At 42.8% G+C, this 21542-nt stretch overlaps 1 protein-coding gene across 1 annotated transcript in view; it reads right to left on the bottom strand.

Moving 5' to 3' along the window:
• Positions 1–21542, bottom strand: part of LOC135504541 (ephrin type-B receptor 2-like) — a 60763-nt gene that overhangs the window by 3034 nt on the left and 36187 nt on the right. Inside the window, exons 4-14 of the mRNA XM_064923229.1 lie at positions 15619–15774; positions 13949–14284; positions 12741–12865; positions 12466–12628; positions 12116–12289; positions 11383–11505; positions 10539–10786; positions 7659–7874; positions 6331–6480; positions 1299–1492; positions 740–895 (exon numbers count right to left, since the gene is read on the bottom strand). Coding sequence (XP_064779301.1) covers positions 740–895; positions 1299–1492; positions 6331–6480; positions 7659–7874; positions 10539–10786; positions 11383–11505; positions 12116–12289; positions 12466–12628; positions 12741–12865; positions 13949–14284; positions 15619–15774 — 2041 coding nt within the window. The remainder of the gene's footprint in view (positions 1–739; positions 896–1298; positions 1493–6330; positions 6481–7658; positions 7875–10538; positions 10787–11382; positions 11506–12115; positions 12290–12465; positions 12629–12740; positions 12866–13948; positions 14285–15618; positions 15775–21542) is intronic.

Genomic DNA, 21542 nt, shown 5'->3' with positions numbered 1-21542 from the left:
TTTAGTACACTCCAGGACACATTTAGCACAGTCCATCAGGACACATTTAGCACAGTCCACCAGGACACATTTAGCACAGTCTAGGACACATTTAGCACAGTTCAGGACACATTTAGCACAGTCCACCAGGACACATTTAGCACAGTCCATCAGGACACATTTAGCACAGTCCACCAGGACACATTTAGCACAGTCTAGGACACATTTAGCACAGTTCAGGACACATTTAGCACAGTCCATCAGGACACATTTAGCACAGTCCACCAGGACACATTTAGCACAGTCCACCAGGACACATTTAGCACAGTCCACCAGGACACATTTAGCACAGTCCACCAGGACACATTTAGCACAGTCCACCAGGACACATTTAGCACAGTCCACCAGGACACATTTAGCACAGTCCACCAGGACACATTTAGCACAGTCCACCAGGACACATTTAGCACAGTCTAGGACACATTTAGCACAGTCTAGGACACATTTAGCACAGTTCAGGACACATTTAGCACAGTTCAGGACACATTTAGTAGAGTCCAGGACACATTTAGCACAGTCTAGGACACATTTAGCACAGTTCAGGACACATTTAGTAGAGTCCAGGACACATTTAGTAGAGTCCAGGACACATTTAGCACATTCCTGGATACATTTAGCACAGTCCAGGACACATTTAGAACCGTCTAGGACACATTTAGCAGTCTCGGACACATTTAGCAGTCTGGGGAGGTTCACTTACTCCATGGTCATTTGGGAGACCACGTCGAAGCTGGTGAATTCCTCGTTGGCAAAGTTCTCCTTGTACTGGCCCATCTTGATGGCATCCAGCCACTCATCCACGGTGCTGAAGCTGGAGAAGTCAGGCGTGCTGCGGTCCAGCAGAGGTAGGTGAACACTAGGAACAGGAGAGGAACGCCAAATAACAAACCAGTGAGAACCCAAACAAACCCAATGACAACCCAGTGAGAATACAAACAAACCCAATGACAACCCTGTGAGAACCCAAACAAACCCAATGACAACCCAGTGAGAATACAAACAAACCCAATGACAACCCAGTGAGAACCCAAACAAACCCAATGACAACCCAGTGAGAACCCAAACAAACCCAATGACAACCCAGTGAGAAGCCCCCCCCAAAAAACAATTATAACCCAGTGAGAACCCCAAAGAGACCTCAAAAGACAAGGAGAAAAGAAATAAACAGTGATGAATAGGCCTCTGAGAATAATGGTCATCATTGAGGAAAGGAGATGAGGAAAGGATGGACGCCAACAAAGATAACTGCCATGCCTTACCTTGATGACAGCGGCGTCGTGGCCTTCAGACTGTTGGGGTTGCGGATCATCTTGTCCAGGTTATTGACAATCTGGCTGAACTTGGGCCGATTGTTGCGGTCCTTCTGCCAGCAGTCCAGCATGAGCTGGTGCAGGGCACTAGGGCAGTCCATGGGCGGGGGCAACCGGTAGTCCTGTTCTATGGCATTGATCACCTACAGGGCATTGGCACAGATTGATATGAAAATTTATAAAAATGATGATTTAGAAATCAAAGAGGCCTTGACCTAAGTTTTTGGTCTCCCCGTGTGGTTTATAGTGCCTGAATCAAATGTATAGTAAGTATAGTGAGACTGTCTCTATCTGTATCTGTCTCGATCGCTCCCTCTAAAAGTATTGGGACTGCAACATATTTGAAGTGATACAATAACTATGAGGTTGAAGTGCAGACTGTCAGCTTTAACATGAGGGTATGTTCATCTATATCAGGGGAACCATTTAGAAATAACAGTACTTTTAGTACATAGGGGACTATTTTAGGGAACCAAAAGTATTGGGTAAAATTAATTTAAATGTGTATTAACATTGTAAATAGTTCAAATATTTGGTCCCATATTCATAGCACGCAATGAGTATATCAAGCTTGTGACTTTAGAAATTGGTTGGATGCATTTGCTGTTTGCTTTGGTTGTGTTTCAGATGAATTTGTACCCAGTAGAAATGAATGGTAAAAAATGTACTTTGTCATTTTGGAGACACATTTATTGTAAATTAGAAGAGATTACGGATAGCCCTGAATTAATCGTGAATAATGATATGTGAGACAGTAACAGTCGTACAACTATCATACCTCCTAGACAGGCTAACAGTTGAAAAATATATGGCAAATAGAAATAGCATTTTTTTTTATTTTAAATGTACAATCTGTAGAAACAATGAGAATAGAAAGGTTCAGAATGTTGGTGAAACATCACAACACAGTTGAAAAAGATATGGCAAATAGAAATCCAATATGGATGGTGTTAAGAGAGATATACAGGAGCAGTTGAGGGTAGAGGAAGGACAGGAGTAAAAACAAACCAAATAGAACTATTGTAAAATAGACTGTGTCCATAAAATGTATATAGTATGTATAACTCCTGGGTGGTGCAGGGGTCTAAGGCTAGAGGCGTCACTACAGACCCTGGTTTGATCCCGGTGCTGTATCACAACCGGCAGCGATCGCGTGTCCCATAGGGCACAATTGGCTCAGCGTCTTCTGGGTTAAGGGAGGGTTTGGCCGGGGTAGGCCGTCATTGTAAATAAGAACTTGTTGCCTAGTTAAATAAATAAATACGATGGAAATACAGGCCTAAGACATTTTTTTTGGGGGGGGGGTATGATATTTGTGCGTCTACAACTTCCTCAGTCATCATTATTCACAATTTATTCAGGACTATCCGTAATCATGGTACCATCCCAATTAATATAGATGTGTTCATAAACATATTATATTCTTATTTACAATAAAAGTGACTCCAAAAAGACAGCATTAATTTCTATTGTGCTTAAAATAATCTAAAACACAACCGAAACAAACAGAAAATGCATCCAACAAAGCTGTTGTCACAAACTTGATGTCGTCACTCGGTGCTATGAATACGGGACCAAATACATAACTTTTTGCTACTTTAATACACATGTCAGTGAATTTATCAAAATACTTTTGGTCCCCTAAAATGGCGAGACTATGTACAAAAAGTATTGTAGTTTCTAAACGGTTCACTGAATAATGGTTGAAAATACCCTCAAATTAAAGCTGACTGTCTGCAGTTTAACTTCATAGTCTTTGTATCATTTCAATTATAAAGTTTTATATATAGAGCCAAAACAACAACAAAAATGTTTTACTGTCCCAATACTTTTGGAGGTCACTTTATGTCTTTGTTCTGCTGCTAGTCTACCATACACACATTGCAAATCAAATAAAATGTTATTTCTCACATGCGCGGAATACAACAGGTGTAGTAGACCTTACAGTGAAATGCTTACTTACAAGCCCTTTCACCAACAATGCAGTTTTAAGAAAATCCCTAAAAAAGTAAGAGATAAGAATAATAAATAATTAAAGAGCAGCAGTAAATAACAATAGAGGGGCTATGGGTAATTGAGGGAATAATGTACATGTAGATAGAGTTATTAAAGTGGCTATGCATAGATAATAACAGAGAGCAGCAGTTGTGTGTGTGTGTGTGTGGGGGGGGATAGTCTGGGTAGCCATTTGATTAGCTGTTCAGGAGTTTTATGGCTTGGGGGTAGAAGCTGTTTAGAAACCTCTTGGAGCATTTATGCAAGTACAAGCTAGAGGGGGGCTTTGGCCTTCCTCACTTTAAACTGTATTATTGGGCTGCTCATCTGAACATTGTGTCTTTCTGGAGGGAAAGTTTACCTGCGATGAGACAGAAGGATATGCCTTCATGGCTTTTGATTGAGCAGGCCTCCTGTCAACGTTCCTCACTCCCTGCACTTGTTAATAGTCCATCATATGTGAAAAAATCCACTTATGACTCTAACCCAGTCATTTGTCATACGCTTAGGATCTGGAAACAGATGAGGTATTTTCTTAACATACCCACTGTATACATTGACAGCCCGATTTGCCTGAATCATGCTTTCAACCCTGTATTGGATGATGTGGTGTTTTCACAGTGGAGGGAGAAGGAGCTCACAACAATTGGTAATCTATACATAGATGGTCAGTTAGCTTCATTTCAACAATTACAGGGAGAGTTCAACATGCCAACAACACATTTTTTCAGATACCTCCAAATCAAGAATTTCATAAGGACACATATCCTACATTAGACAACTTGATCCTTGTCAAACCCCATTCAAAAGGGTCGGTCTCTAGACTGTATGATGTGCTACAGGCCCACAGAGGTATCCACAGACACCATTAAAAGGGCTTGGGAACAAGAACTTGGTTCAGAAATCTCAGATGAGGACTGGGTAGAAGCTCTCAGGAATATAAACCACAGTTCAGTGAATGCCAGACACAACCTTGTACAGTTTAAGGTGATACACAGGTTACATTACTCAAAAGTAAAACTGCATAAAATATTCCCGGACACCTCACCACTGTGTGAGAGGTGCAAGCAGGACGAGGGGACGTTGACCCACTTATTCTGGACATGTCCTAAGTTACATGTTTACTGGGCAGAAATGTTTGATTACTTATCTAGAGCCTTTGATAGAGTTCTAGCCCCAGACCCATTGACCGCTCTGTTTGGTACAGTTGATGGGAATAACCAGGAAGGGAAGGCTGTCTCTCTTTGTACTCTAATAACCAAAAGGCTCACATTGCAATTTTGGAAACTGGAGACTGTACCTACCTTTGAAATGGGGTTACGGGATTTAGGGAATGTAATACATATGGAAAAGATTCGATACAATACTTCCAATAGAAGTCCAGTGTTTTACAAAATATGGCAGCCGATACTGGATAAATGGTCTCGTCCCGCTTCATAACTGGGCTGACAATCTGCTGCTACTCTGTGCTGTACTCCACTCAATATTTATTTTTGGCTTAACTACACTGCTTGTAATGACTATATGCTGTCTTCTTATACATGTACCACCTAATAGGATTTTGTTTTATTTTGTGTATGTGTGAGTTAAGTTTTGTTTTGTCCTCTAAATTGGCCATCCCATTCAACAGTACAATGAATGTCATTGTTAGTATTGCTGTCTTTTTTATTTGATTTTATAATAAATAAACATATTATTAGAAACCTCTTGGACCTAGACTTGGCACTCCGGTACCGCTTGCCATGCAGTAGCAGAGAGAACAGTCTATGATTTGGGTGGCTGGAGTCTTTGACAATATTTAGGGGCTTCCTCTGACACCGCCTGGTATAGAGCTCCTGGATGACAGGAAGCTCCTGAGGGCGAATAGGTTTTGTTGTGCCCTTGTCACGATTGTCTTGGTGTGCTTGGACCATGTTAGTTTGTTGGTGATGTGGATGCCAAGGAACTCTCAACCTGCTCCACTACAGCCCAGTCAATGAGAATGGGGACATGCTTGGTCCTCCCTTTCCTGTAGTCCACAATCATCTCAATTGTCTTGATCACACTGAGAGAGAGGTTGTTGTCCTTGCACCACAAGGTCAGGTCTCTGACCTCCTCCCTATACACTTTCTCATCATTGTCGGTGATCAGGCCTACCTACCACTGTTGTGTCATCAGCAAACGTAATAATGGTGTTGGAGTCGTGCCTGGCAGTGCAGTTATGAGTGAACCGGGAGTACAGGAGGGGACTGAGCACGCACCCCTAAGGGGCCCCCATGTTGAGGATTAGCGTGGCAGATGTGTTGTTACCTACCCTTACCACCTGGGGCGGCCTGTCAGGAAGTCCAGGATCCAGTTGCGGAGCGAGGTGTTTAGTCCCAGGGTCCTTAGCTTAGTGATGAGCTTTGAGGGCACTATGGTGTTGAACGCTGAGCTGTTGTTAATGAATAGCATTCTCACGTAAGTGTTCCTTTTGTCCAGGTGGGAAACGGCAGTGTGGAGTGCAATAGAGATTGCATCATCTGTGGATCTGTTGGTGCGGTATGCAAATTGGAGTGTGTCTAGGGTTTCTAGGATAATGGTGTTGATGTGAGCCATGACCAGTTTTTCAAAGCATTTCATGGCTACAGACGTGAGCGCAACTGGTTGGTAGCAAACCCTGCCACATCCGAGTGTCAGAGCCAGTGTAGTACGATTCAAACTTAGTCCTGTATTGATGCTTAGCCTGTTTGATGGAGGGCATAGCGGGATTTCATATAAGCTTCCGGGTTAGAGTCCCGCTCCTTGAAAGTGACAGCTCTACCATTTAGCTCAGTGCGAATATTGTCTGTAATCCATAGCTTCTGGTTGGGGTAAGTATGTACAGTCACTGTGGGGATGACGAACTCGATGCACTTATTGATGCTGCCAGTGATTGACGTGTGTGTGAGAGAGAGCGAGAGAGAGCGAGAGAGAGCGAGAGAGAGAGAGAGAGAGAGAGAGAGAGAGATGACTCCTGGATACTCACATCTTGATTACTCATGTCCCAGTAGGGCCTCTCTCCGTATGACATCACCTCCCACATGACGATGCCGTAGCTCCACCCATCACTGGAGGAGGTGAACTTCCTGTACTGGATGGCTTCCGGGGCAGTCCATCGGATAGGGATCTTCCCTCCCTGGAAAGACAGACAAGTGTTGCGTACCAATTCTCTACCCTTCTGTCAGGACTGTGCACTCGATCACTCTCCTCGTGCATTTAGAAGCATTGGATTGGTGCAAGTAATTTAGCAGACACTCTAATTCCAGAGCGACTTAATGTCAGTTTCCACCATATTTCTTAAACTTGTCCATTTCTTTTAAAACTATAAGAAGGGGTACAAAAAAAGAGGAAGGAAGTGCTGCTAGATAACACAGTACAGTAGGTACAGTAGGTATTTGTAAATAAAAGGTGCTCTTTAGTTAAAAGGGGTTAAATAACAAATATTTTAAAACTGACACATTTCGAGGGAACTCCCTGATGAAGGCCATGCTGTCAAAACGCGTATTTAAAAAACTATTGTTTCATTGAACATGCCATACAAATAAAGGATTTTGAATTCCCTTTGTGTTGAGTGCACACTTCAGGAGTAGGGTAAAAAAATGGGCTGCAGGCTGCAAATAAAACCTAGGTTGTGGGTGGGATCTTCATCGTCTCAAGAAGTGACAGTTGTTTCCTCTTGACTTCATCTGCACTGATCTGACAGCACTGGACAGGTGAAAGGAAATCCTTTGTTAAAGGGATACTTCAGGATTTTGGCAATGTTGACCTTCATCTACTTCCCCAGTCAGATGAACTCGTGGATACCGCCTTGATGTCTCTGCAGTCTGAAGGAAGTTGCTAACTAGCGTGAACTTCCTCCATACTGGATGCAGATACATAAAAATGGTATCCGCAAGTTAATTTGACTCTGGAGAAGTAGATAAAGGCCTTCATTGCCAGAATCTCAAAGTATCCCTTAAAGCAACTGTGATATTGCTTTCCTTTGTCCTATACTTGAAAATCAGTGGCGATGAAAGGACGGAGACGAGAAGAAGAACCCACTTTAGACTTCGCATGCATCCTGTATGTATAATCTTAAACCTGATACAGTTCCATACTAGCATACCACTTACAATGCACGCCCAATACATTGTCTCATAATAAGTGGTATTCTAGTCTGTATATTGGAACCATAGAAATATAATCTATTCCTATGATTGGTACAGAGCCATACTCACCAGGACACTGGTGTTTGTGGGGTCTAACATGCCCAAAATACATTGCTCCATACTACACAGTATGGAAGTATGGATATTGGGACAGAGCCACACTCACCAGGGCGCTGGTGTAGGTGGGATCTGATGTGTCATCCTCCAGAAAGCGCGAGAGCCCAAAGTCCGACACCTTACACACCAGGTTGCTATTGACCAGAATGTTGCGGGCAGCCAGGTCCCGGTGCACGTAGTTCATGTCATTCAGGTACTTCATGCCTGCTGCTATGCCACGCAGCATGCCCACCAGTTGGATCACTGTGAACTGCCCGTCATTTTGCTAAAAAAATACAGACATGTTATATTGCTACATGTTATGCTATACTGTGCTATGTTATGCTATGTTAGTTATGTTATGTGTTATGCTCTCTGAAATGTGCTCAGGCATACGGTACACGTTCTCAAAAAGGCTGGTTCTCATATTAGTTTCCAGGCGTCGTTAGCCGCACAAAATTTAGTGTCTGGTTAATCCTCATCTGGATCTGTGAGCTCACCTGATCTAACTAAGCCAACTCTACACACCTCACACCTGGGCCCAGCCCGGAGGGACCCACTACAGCGAATCAAAAACAAGAAAGCCCTAAAGTGTTGATGCAGAGGAGAGACAGCCACTGTGTTCTTGAATTCATTGTGTTCTTGATGTAGAAACATAGTTGTAGTTGAAATATCTGTAATTGATAAGAGATACTTATCCACTGTCTGGTTACTGTGATACAGTGCCTTCAGAAAGTATTCATACCCCTTGACTTATTCCACATTTTGTTGTGTTACAGCCTGAATTCAAAATAATTTTAAAACAAATATCTCACCATCTACACACAATGCTCCATAATGACAAAGTGAAAATGTGTTTTTAGAAATGTTTGCAAATTTATAGAAAATTAATTGCAGAAATATCTCATTTACACAAGTATTCACACCCCTTTAATCATCCTTGAGATGTCACTACAACTTGATTGGATTCCACCTGTGACCAATTCAATTGTTTGGACAGGATTTAGAAAGAAACACATCTGTCTACATATTGTCCCACAGTTGACAGCACAGGTCAGAGCAGAAACTATACCATGAAATCCAAGAAACTGTCCGTAGATCTCAGAGATAGAATTGTGACGAGGCATATATCTGGGGAAGGGTATAAAACAATTTACAGAGTGTTGAAAGTTTCCAAGAGCACAGTGGTCTCCATTGTTGGGAAATTGGAAAAATCGGGAACTACCCAGACTCCTAGAGCTGTCCGTGCGACCAAACTGAGCAAATGGGCAAGAAGGACCTTGGTCAGGGTGGTGACCAAGAACCCAATGACCACTCTGACAGAACTACAGAGTTCCTTGGGACCTTGGTCAGGGTGGTGACCAAGAACCCAATGACCACTCTGACAGAACTACAGAGTTCCTTGGCTGAGATGGGATAACCTGCCAGAAGGACAACAGTCTCTACAGCACTGAACCAATTTAGGCTTTATGGGAGTGCAGCCAGATGGCAGCCACTCCTGAGAGCAGGGCATATGACACCACACCTGGAGTTTGCAAAAAGGCACGTGAGAGCATTTGGCAAAAGATTTTGTGGTCTGATGAAACAAACATTTTACTGTTTGGCCTGAATGCAAAGCACTATGTCTGGAGAAAACCAGACATAGCTCATCACCCGTTTAACACCATCCCTTCCGTGAAGCAACAGGGATGATTTTTAGCGGCAGGGTCTGGGAGAGTGGTAAGGATAGAAGGAACAATGAATGGAGTCAAATACAGGCAAATCCTTGATGAGAACCTGCTTCAGAGTGTAAATGACCTTAGACTGGGGCGAAGAGTTATGTTCCAACAGGACAACGACCCCAAGCATACATCCAAAGCAACGCTGGAAAGGCTTCAGAACAAGGATGTGAAAGTCAATGAGTGGTCCAGCCAAAGCCCAGACTTGAAACCCATTGAAAATCTTTGAAAATACTTGAAGAATGCTGTTCACCGCCGCTTCCCATCCAACCTAACAGAGCTTGAGAGAATCTGCAGTGAAGAATGGAAGAAAATCCCCAAATCCAGATGTGCAAAGCTGATACAGAGATACCCAAGATGACTCAACGCTGATACAGAGATACCCAAGACGACTCAAAGCTGATACAGAGATACCCAAGATGACTCAAAGCTGATACAGAGATACCCAAGACGACTCAAAGCTGATACAGAGATACCCAAGACGACTCAAAGCTGATACAGAGATACCCAAGACGACTCAAAGCTGATACAGAGATACCCAAGATGACTCAAAGCTGATACAGAGATACCCAAGATGACTCAAAGCTGATACAGAGATACCCAAGACGACTCAAAGCTGATACAGAGATACCCAAGACGACTCAAAGCTGATACAGAGATACCCAAGACGACTCAAAGCTGATACAGAGATACCCAAGATGACTCAAAGCTGATACAGAGATACCCAAGATGACTCAAAGCTGATACAGAGATACCCAAGACGACTCAAAGCTGCAATCACCGCCAAAGGTGCATTTACAAAGTATTGACTCAGAGGTGTGAAGACTTATGTGAATGACATATATTTCATTTTCAACAAATTTGCTTAAAATTATGTTTTCACTTTGTCATTATGGAGTATTCTTTGTAGATGAGTAAAACAAAAACAATACATTTTGCATTCAGGCTATAACAACAAAATGTGGAATAAGTCAAGGGGTATGAATACTTTCTGAAGGTCACTGTATAATTTAAATGCCGTCATATTTATTATCTCCGAAAATTCACTCAGGAGAATAGGCAGAGATCCAGCCCTTAGGTTCTCCACTCCTAACTTAGTCACCTTTCCTTTTATTTGAAAAAGACAAACAGGGGAAAGCAACCTACTGTGTTTGAACCTGAAGTGTCTGGAAGAAGGAAGGAAAGGAGAAAAGATCTCTCCAGAGTATTGAGAGGCCCATTGACCTACTGACCCTGAGGAAGGAGTCCAGTGATCCATTCTCCATGAACTCAGTGATGATCATGACTGGGGCACTCTTGGTGACCACGCCCTCCAAGTGGATGATGTTGGGGTGGTCAAACTGGCCCATGATGGACGCCTCAGATAGGAAGTCCCGCCTCTGGCGCTCTGTGTAGCCCACCTTCAGGGTCTTGATGGCCACCAGGATCTCTCTCTTTCCGGGGAGGCGCAGGTTCCCACTGCACACCTCCCCAAACTCTCCTGAACAATAATATGTTCAGGTTTACTGGGCATCAGCAAAGAGCTCTGATACATCCCTACAGACGCCGTATCTTAATTTGATCATCCTGTTGCAGAAATTTGCAAACTTGTAGTGTATTCAAGGTTTAACAAGGCTTCTAAAGTTTGTCATTTCCACTTCAACATTTTAGACTTGATTTGCCCTAACATTTATTTATTTTTTACAAAAATGTCCATTAATTATAATCCACATAACAATTTACATTTCTTGTTGCTGCAGGATTATTTTCCTGCTGTAGCAAACTGGATCAAATTAAGATCCTACATCTGTATAAGACTTCCAAGTGCTATGATATGGGTCTGTAACTTCGATATATTAAATGTAAGACAATCTTACAACATGTATTATTGGGTTTAATACACACGTGTATATCAATATCACACTTTATGGGCCAGTTTCCCAGACACAGATGAATTCAAGTCCTGGACTAAAAAGTGATTTAAATGCAAAATCTCCATTGAGAATGCTTTTTAGTCCAGGACTAAGCTTTAAATGTGTTATAACGTATATATTGTAATGTATATAGGGTTTTCACCTTCACCGGTAGATTTTTTACCTGCGCCAATGACTTGCTCAATCTTGACACAGGAAGTGTCAATCTCTTTGGCAAACTCCCTCACTGCCTCGTTGGGGTCCTCATAAGTGAATGGGTCGATATAGATCTTCATTCCTGGAGACACTTGGAAGGGGATACAAAGAAAACAGAGGCTATGCATAATATCCAGTACCAGTCAAAGGTTTGGACACACCTACTCATTCAATGGTTTTTCTTTATTTTTTACTATTTTACTAGAATGCCAAGAGTGTGCAAAGCTGTCATCAAGGCAAAGGGTGGCTACTTTGAAGAATCTCAAATATTAAATATATTTTGATTTGTTTAACACTTTTTTGGTTAATACATGATTCCATATGTGTTATTTCATAGTTTTGATGTCTTCACATTTATTCTGCAATGTAGAAAATACTAAAAATGAAGAAAAACCCTTGAATGAGTAGCTGTGTCGAAACTTTTGACTGGTACTGTACATCCTGGGGATACGCATTGGGACTACATACAACAGTAGCTGAAACCTTGCCTGGGCTAAGACCTGCTACAGGTAGTTAGGTACAGTAGTAACTTTGAACTCCCAGTATTCCACATCTAACCGTTACAGCCCCACTGTCTCCGGGATGACAGTATTTTTCCAAAGCAAATGTTTCACTCCACCATTCAACACATTTGCCACAGATAGATGTTTATCCTAGTTCAAAAAAAGATCATTCAAAAATGGTAAAAACATGTTACTCACTGTGGCCACTGGTGTAGTGCTGGAGCTTATCTGTAAATTCAGATTCTGGTCTCTCAGAGCTTCTTCGATTGCAGACGACGACGAATACGACGACAGCGATGATGAAGACCATGCCTGCAGCGGCGGAGCCAATTATGAGGGGGAGCTTCTCCTGAAAGCTGGACTGGTACTCTTCTGCAAGTACACAACAAAATAATTCAGGTTATTACCTTCTACTAGGTTGGCCTACTCTGTAATGTTGCACTTTTGGGACCATACTGTTTAGCGGGCGAGCACCAAAAGTGTCTGGGGGGGAAAAAACATTTGAAAAATACTATTTGCTGGTACGAGGTTTGGTTCAAACGGTATACCTTCGGTCATGGTCTGGAAGAACATCTTTCCGCTGAAGCGTCCGAATCCAGCCACGGTCCGAGCCCGCACCTGGAAGACGTAAATAGTGCCGGGCTTCAGGCCCCGGATGACTGCTGTGTTGGTCTGGCTGCGCACCACTGATGAGTTCCATTCTGCCATGCTCTGGAACACACAGTGTAAGACTGGATCTGCTCACTGTCCGAATGCTCCCCAAGCTTACAGTAATAGCAATTACAGCAGTAATACAGTAGTAACACCTGTCAACTGACCTTACCTTTTCATAGTACTGCAGCTCATAGTCTAGTATGAGGCCGTTGGGCTGGTCTGGTTGGGACCAGGATAGAGTGATGCTGTCGGGGGTCCGGCTCACCTGGTGCATAATCGACACGGCCGATGGCGCTGACAGACAGAGACAGCGAGAGACAGCGAGACAGAGAGAGAGATACAGGTTTAGATAGACAGGTATAGAAGGGTTGAGGTTAGTGACAACACCACAACACTCGGAAGCAGGCAGATTTAAAATCCCAACTGCCAATGAAGAACTAGACTAATGAGGCAGCAGCCTGCTCCTGGTCCTGCACGCTGTCTCTAAGGGTGACATCTGTACTGTGCTGAAGGAACTGAGAGCCAGGAACATCGGAGGCGGTTTATTAAGTACTATTCCAGTCATCCATGCTCTGAAAATACTAATAGTAATATTGTATTTGTTTTCAAAGGGGTGAAATATTCACTCAGTAGGCAAAGACACACAGGCATGTGCGCACGCACGCACACGCACACACGCACCCACACACACACATACACCCACACACACATTTCGTTAATGAGGGCTTAATGAGGGCCTGTTTATATAATATTAGTGCTTCTCCTTTACAGTCTGTAATTGCAGGTCCCAGCAGCCCCAGAGACACTGGGGTTCATGGGAACCTGAGTTTGGTCTTTTTACAGTCCCAGCACAGACAGTAATTAGGACTGACAGCTACTGCACTGGAGAAAAGACTACAGTGTCAAGGGCAGAGAGTTTCAACTGATAGCCTGACCCCAATAACAACACTGCCTAACACCCAGTCCATTGAATGTCATGTCTGAATACTGTATACCAAGCGCCCAAAATGCAGTGCAACTTACTCAACACTAATAAAAGGTCCCAAATCATTCTGTCACTGAATTATTCTGGAATATCCTCTATATCATGTAGACATCATAAATATTACTTAAGCATCCTTACACAGACATGGTTTGTACCAGATGAAGTATATATGTACTTATGCAGATCTTGCCCTTGGAAAACACCCAGATGATTGATTGTTTCGCCCATCAAAATATCTAAACCTATTCGGTGTAATATTCCCTTTGGAACTCCTTGCCAGACTGGACACACTGCTGACCATTTCTCTCCACTGAACTTCACACTTGAACACAGTACTGTTGGAGAAGAGTGAATTAATTGCTGTAGAGGACTGTGTCTATTGGTTCCTTTACCGGCCTGGTTGGTGGTGATTTTGACCGACGAGTACTGTGGCGAGTAGGGGCTCTGGTCAGAGACCCCGTTGACTGCCTGGATCTCAAAGGTGTACTGCGTGTGGGCCAGCAGGTCACTAATGTGGACCCTGGTCTCTGTCAGGCCCAGTTGGCGGGGGACGAACTGGACGTTGTCCCCGCAGCGGGTACAGCCTCCCCGGCCCCCTCCACAGCTCTTACAGATGATGTTGTAGACCACGTCTTCGCGGCCACCGCCATCGCGCGGTGCGCTCCACTCCAACCTCAGGGATGTCTCGTTCACAATGGAGATTACACTCTGGGGCGCAGAGGGGATGGCTGTCAGGGAAGAGGTGGGATACGAGGAAGAGTTTAGGGAGGGTCACTGATAATAAGGTCTATACTCCAGACACGTGTCATCATCAACCTTGGTCCTGAGAAGCAACAGGGGGTGCAGCGTTTGATTTCAACCCAACCCACACCCTGTACTATGGCTCTCCAGGATCAGAGTTGTTGACTACTGGTTAACTCTGTAATAAATGACCTCTATGTGGTTGGAGTAGTGTACAGTACGTTACTACAGTCTCTACACTTCAACTGAACAGAAAGTATTCACCGTAGCTGATTATTCGGACACTAAATTCAAAGACTCCAAAGTATTTTCATGAGCTCTATTCAACCCCATTAGGCTTCAGATTAGCATTTTCAATAGTAGGGAGAGAGAGCAGGGAAAAGAGCAGTGAGCTAGCTAGTTAGCGTCCTGTCGGAATCTGAGAGACACAAAGAATGCCCATGCACGCTCATTTCTCCCTCTTCAATCAGAAAGAGACTGCTGAGGGCCACCTCGCCATTGTGGCCCTGGTTGCGTCCCATATAGAACCATATTGCCTTGATAGTACACTACTTCTTACCAGGGCCCATAATAGGGTACCCATAGGGCTCAGGGTCAAAAGTAGTCCACTATAAAGACAATAGGGTACCATTTGGGACGCAGGCCATGTTTTCACATTCTAAAACAGCTGCCCCCCTCATAAGGGACAGGCTTATGCAAATCTCTCTATTTTCTCGGAGGTCCTTTTCGGACTGTTGCACCAATGGAAGAGAATGGAAGGGACATTCCACCAGTTCAGTGCGTATACAAAAGAGGGCTACCACATACCAGGATGAAGCATAACCCGTGCTTTTCCCTCGGGTACGGGGCACCTAGAAGTATGCATCACTTTGGTATTTCTTATGTGAAAATATACAGGCGGCGCTGGAGTGTTGTTCAAAGAGCGGTCGTTGAATTAGGTTAGCAGTTTTGTTTGTGCTCATTGCAATATGCACACAATATATCAGATTAATTCTGTCTTTGCTAGACAGGTGCTTTTATATATAGTGAATGGCACATTAGGCCTAAATTATTGGAGGTGAGGTGATAGATTCTGTTAGTAAATTCAAATCACAAATGAAAACTCAGTTCACAAATTGATAATGGCCCATTATGTCCTGAGAGCATTTGTCAATTCATTAGTCAAAATGTAAATGTGCATGCTGCAAAACGTTATATTCTTAAATACACAAAAAGCCTACTAAATAAGCTGTAGTATGAGAATCTCCACTGTCTTTTCTTAACACTGGGCTACAGCACCCCCTATGGAGAGTGAATGGTACTGTAAGAACCAGGAACCTACTGGTGCAGGGCATCAGTGGGGGATCTGAGTCGGTGCGGTAGTAACCGTTGCGGCACACACAGTTGGTGGCCCCCTCATTGGTGATGCGACTGTTGATGGGACACTGGAGACACTGGTGGTCGCCCTGGGAAGGCTTAAAGAACCCTGAGCCACATGCTGCAGAGGAGAAAGACAGATGTATTTTTATTTGACCTTTATTTAACTAGGCAAGTCAATTAAGAATACATTTTTATTTACAATGACGGCCTACCAAAAGGCATTGGGATTAAAAATATATATATTATAAATATAGGACAAAACACACATCATGACAAGAGAGACAACACCACACTATAGAAAGAGAGACCTAAGACATCTACAGAGCAAGAAGGCAACACATAACACCACAGCATGGCGATAGAGACATGAAGAGACAGAGGGAGTGGGAGAGATAATTCATAACCTAAGTTGTTATACTTAAGAGTGACATAAATTCAATACCAGACATTATACAATATGATGGCATGAGAGAAAAAAGGATACAGAGTCGATTGAAAGACAAATTCCCAGACATATCATAAAATATTGGTCTTGAAATACACAGACACATTACCTTTGGCATGTCCTTCCACATATGGTTCATAAAATAAAACTTCCAGGAATCAGAGGCTTGTTGCAATTCAGGTTTTTTGTCTCATGGCATTTGAAACTCTGGGAGAACAGAGTGAGGCATAGTCAAAGAGACTTTGAAATCTGGAGGTCTGGAATTGAATGTCTATACCATAAAAGGCAACGGGTGTGTGATAGGGAGAGAGGGGTGGTAGAGTGTAGGGGACAATATGTGGGGTTACACATATTCTACAACTGTGGAGTATGTGTTGAAATAGGGCTAAAGAGAAAGTGGAGTATCTATACCGAATCCTCCTATCACTACCAACGGCTAATGCGCTCCATCATTCATTCTCCTCCATGTTTGCCGACATTGAGAATGTCTATGTGTAGAAACCTTTGTTCCGATCAACAAATGCTGCTAACCAATATCCTGCCAACACCATGTACGGTGTCTTCTAAAGGGCTAAATGATGTGTGTGAAGGTTCCTGCAGCCTCCAGCTTTGCAAGCTAATCCAATCAAGATGGTGTGAAAGTAATTAAATGCCTGTCTGCCACTTCCTCAACTCTCTGGATATGTCCAAAATGGCAACCTATTCCCTATATAGTGCCCTACTTTTGACCAGGGTGGCAGGGCCCATAGGGCTTTGGTCAAAAGTGGTGCAAAGGGAATGGGGTGCTATTTGGGACGTGGTCTCTGACTGTCTGACACTGGCAGACATGTAGCAGTCCATCCCCGACCACTCTGGAGTGCATTTAGCCAGTCTAGGTCAGGACAGTGGGAGAAAAAAATATATACAGTAGTATATTTTCTACCCTTTTCAGAGGATAACTTTACATTGTTATCTTGTATTGAAACAGTGTTTGTCTCTTGTTGTTATTGAATTCATTTAGTTTTTGTCTCATTTACCAAGAGGTCCGAAACCGTCTTTGACTAACTGTCCTATCTACTACTTGCCACAATGAGAAGCTGTAGGAATCCCAGGCAGTCAAAGGACAGCCAGTGTGACGACACAAAAGAAAGAGTCTGTTGACAGAGGACCCAGGGAACACCCATGGCTAGACCCAGACTGAGAGGAAGGAGGATTGAAGTGGGAGAGAGAGGATTTGACAATTCGCTAATAAGGGGTCATTCAATAAATAAATAGTTACACAATCTGTGATACTCAGATATCAATATTTCAGGCCACAGTGTAGTCGTCCCAGCCCCTGGATCCTACCAAACAGAAATATAATCACTAGAATGGGTTTCCCCAATGAGGGCGCACTGCCCTTAAACTGCCCCTAATTTACACATTTTTAGCTACAACTTCACTTGAGCAAAGTGAGATGTAGAATCACTGATCTACAAAAAGTATTCCCTGCCAAATAATAAGCATAGCGCAATTAAGATTCATAGAGCTACGCCTCCCCTGGCTTACGGCACTGCTACACTACAGCCACCGGGCATCCAGCAATGCCATCAGCCATCAGCCATTGAGGGAACACTTCCTTTGAAATCAATGAAAGCTGCTATACTGCCCGCGTTGTGTCACGTCCAGTGACAGCATCCAAGCTCAAGATTCGTAGATGTTCAATTCTCGACGGCTGACGCATTCTATCTTCTATCCTGTGAATTGAAATAATGAGGGGGGGGGGGGTGATTTCGATTGGTCTTGTCTAGCAGGTAGAACGTCACATTGACACAATGCTGATGGCAACACAGGTAGTGTGGCTGACTTGTTCGGCGATCCCCCCCAACCACAAATTCACACACAACCAGACATTGATTGACTGATTGGAGACAGCTTGTGTCAATGAAATCATATTTCCTGGGATGTTCTACCTGTAGCAGACCTACAGTAGTGGATAATGCTGGAAATACGGGTAAAAAAACAAAAACAAATGGCATGTGCTACTAAAGAGCCAGATAAGGTTTCTATATTAAGGTAGCCAATGCTTGGTTACGATATTGTGGCTACTAAATGTGGAAGACTTGTGTAAAAATTTGGTTTGGAAACATTATTTCAAGTTATTGAACCAACTTTAATTTATTGAATAGCTTGTAACGCAATTGAAGAAATGTGAATAGTTCAATCCAAATTAAAAAGTGAACTTGGAACAAAATGGGTTGTATTTACATTATATATTGTATTGTATTTGTTATTTATTAGGTTTAACCAAAACGAGTGTTGAAAGAAATAGGTTGCAACTTGAAATATTGGTTTGGTAATAATCAAATAAAACAGTTGGCAATGAATCGTATATATTTGGTTTCAACAAATGTAGCATTTTTCAATTGAGAAAACCTAACTAATTTACTTGTGACCAGTTTTTTTGGTTGATCCAAACTGTCATTTTTTGTGTATATCTATTCAACTGTGTTTGGTATTCTCCGACGCCCGAGAAACTGATCCGAGAGGGGAGATGCAAGGCCATTATATTTCTAATGTTTATTACAGAACTAATGTAACCAGCTACATTTCCTTATGTTTCGCTTAAAGTTAATCTGCCAATTTACCAGGGAAAAGTCGGCTGGCTACACCGAGAAAAGTACTGGAGAAAAGTGGCTACACATCAGTCAAAGCGATGTCTTTTTAGAGAATGCCAATTTGTGAATTCTCAAACGAGTGCAGAAGTGCAAATGAAGCACAAAATGTGTTTGATGCTGAGCAAAAATATACAATAAGAAGATCTGTATTGTAGATCTGCATTTAAAAAAAGAATCTGTGTGAAAAAAACAAAGAATTCTGACGACCCTTAAGTTTAACTTGCTAAGGGCATCATAATGTGTTCGCTTTCCGCCATGTTTGAGAAGTCAAAGTCCTTTGAATGAGTTATCTGTACAGCTGCAACTGCAGCTTGATTTTCTTGCGTTTGTTCTCTTCTCTGTTCTGGGCCATCTGCTTCTCCCGGTCTTCTTCTCCGAGCAGAGCAGGCAGGCTCCTTGCCTTAGCGACACCCAGACTCCACAGAGACACAGTCTGTGCACAGTACTGTCCTTCCTTCAGACAAGCATGCGTCCAAACTTGTTCATTTCATTTGCACAATGTCTTTCGTTCACATTTGCTTGAAAATGTCCAAACTCACCAAAAATGACATTCGGTAGCTCCTACCTATATATGTATACATTTATGAGCTTGATTGTCTGTCTTTGCAATTTGTGTATTTTTTGTTTCCGCTCGTTAGCATATTTAGCTAGCAGCCTCCATGGAAATTCTCTATTACAAAGTGCTAATATTGTTACCATTCTGGTAATAGAGCCCCTTCTGTACTAAGCCGGTAACACCGTAAATCCCGATGTGAGAGAAGGACGGTATGAGGATATGAACATCTGGATACAGCCCAACCCTAGATTCAAGCATGGCACTATATCAATCTATAGATTTAAAAGTGTTTGCACTTTGACACTCTCAAGAGTTGGCTCACATTATGTGATACATCAGAAGTAGTATATGAAGCTGAAAACACTTGAATAATCATGTTCTTTGAGACAATTCTTCTTGACAAAACAAAATAATGAATGAGTCAGCCTGATGTGGAGCAGTAGAATTAAACTTTGGCCTTATCAAAGGCTTAACAAAACTGTACACACGTAGCAAAGGTCAATTTGTAGACAGTGCCTGACTTTGATCCAGTAGCAGGCAGAGACAACCCACTGCCATGTATTGACCAACATTCTGCGGAGCCATTCTCCTAATTAGAGCCAGAAGCTGTTTGTGTTTCCCGACCATATAGGCTATAAATAGGACCCCGCACACGCATAGACGTGTGCACACATGCATGCACACACAGTCTGCATGAAGAGGCTCTGTCAGAAATGAAGAAGAGACACCTGTCTAAGAGTGGCTGAGTTCAGGAGTAGCAGTCAGACTGAAAGCAATATTATCCAACATGAGGTTGCCCACAACATTACCACTGTCTCCTCTGCACCGCCCTGTGAATCTTTTAACACTGTGGTTAAGTAAAAATAACATCATCTGTGTGTGAGAGAGAGGGGGAGGACAGAGAGAGAGAGAGAGAGAGAGAGAGAGAGAGAGAGAGAGAGAGATGTGGATGTGGATGACTGTTTCTGAGGGAGTTTAATGCGCCATGTTTGTAGGATTGGCGGTAAATTGAGAGGACAGTCTTTTCCCCTCATGCGTTTCCAGGACTCCTGACCCGTTAGTAATTGCTTGAGCTTGGGGGTCTGCCCTAACATAGCCCAGAATTCTATTCTCAGAAGACTTCATTTGCAGTGGCTTGATTCAAATTACTATTTTACACGCAAGAACCATGATGTCCCAATAATCTGAGTGTGGCCCAGAATTACATAGGACACATAGGACCATAGGACCATGTGGATAGGACCATGTGGATAGGACAAATCACATAGGACCATGTGGATAGGACCATGTGGATAGGACCAATTACATAGGACCATGTGGATAGGACCAATCACATAGGACCATGTGGATAGGACCATGTGGATAGGACCAATCACATAGGACCATGTGGATAGGACCAATCACATAGGACCATGTGGATAGGACCATGTGGATAGGACCAATCACATAGGACCATGTGGATAGGACCAATCACATAGGACCATGTGGATAGGACCAATCACATAGGACCATGTGTCTGTTGGAGGTGGAGAGAGAGAGAGGGGTAAATACTACACACATAAAATCTCTCACATAAAACTAAGTGTACTCTCTTTACAAATGTTATTGTTTTTTATACAGAATAAAACACAATGTAAGAGTAATTTACAATGTAAGAGTTGTAAATCTGGTGTTGAATACACTGGGGGCAGCAGGTGAGTTCTCGCTCTCTGATTATATTCAATAACCATTGAATGCTCAGTAGAAGCCGAAACCCAGAGGACAACATCCACTGTTGCAGGACATAACTCTGGCTTCCCCACTGGACAGAGTAAATGCCTGCAGTGTATATTTACCCAACAAAAGATTGTCTATGAAGCAAATCAGTTAACAATGTGCACAATGCAAACCCATCTGAAGCACGTTGGTACATTGGGCATTTTTCTGACAGGGTCATAACTTTGGAAGTTTGGAAAAGGTGCTTGTACAAGCAAGAGTTTAAGTGTTCGCTTCGATCTTATGAAAGAAACCAAAACCAGCAACAAATATGTGACAAGTTAATTTACTCCTCACAAATACAACAATTATGACTGGAAAGAGGGGAAGGTCTGAGGTGGTCTGGGCATGAGCGTTGCTAATTTCTCCACCTTGCATGTCCATTCATCCAACTAGACAAATGCATGTACCTATTGAATGTATTGTTACAGCAATAAGGTCCCTCTTTCCCCTGCAGGCTTGAAATGAATCCAAAGGGCTACACTCCCACGATT

This window comes from Oncorhynchus masou, chromosome 18 (assembly GCF_036934945.1).
Source record: "Oncorhynchus masou masou isolate Uvic2021 chromosome 18, UVic_Omas_1.1, whole genome shotgun sequence".
Lineage (NCBI taxonomy): Eukaryota > Metazoa > Chordata > Actinopteri > Salmoniformes > Salmonidae > Oncorhynchus > Oncorhynchus masou.
The sequence above is the reverse complement of the archived record's forward strand: the minus strand, read 5'-3'. Positions and strand labels throughout refer to the sequence as shown.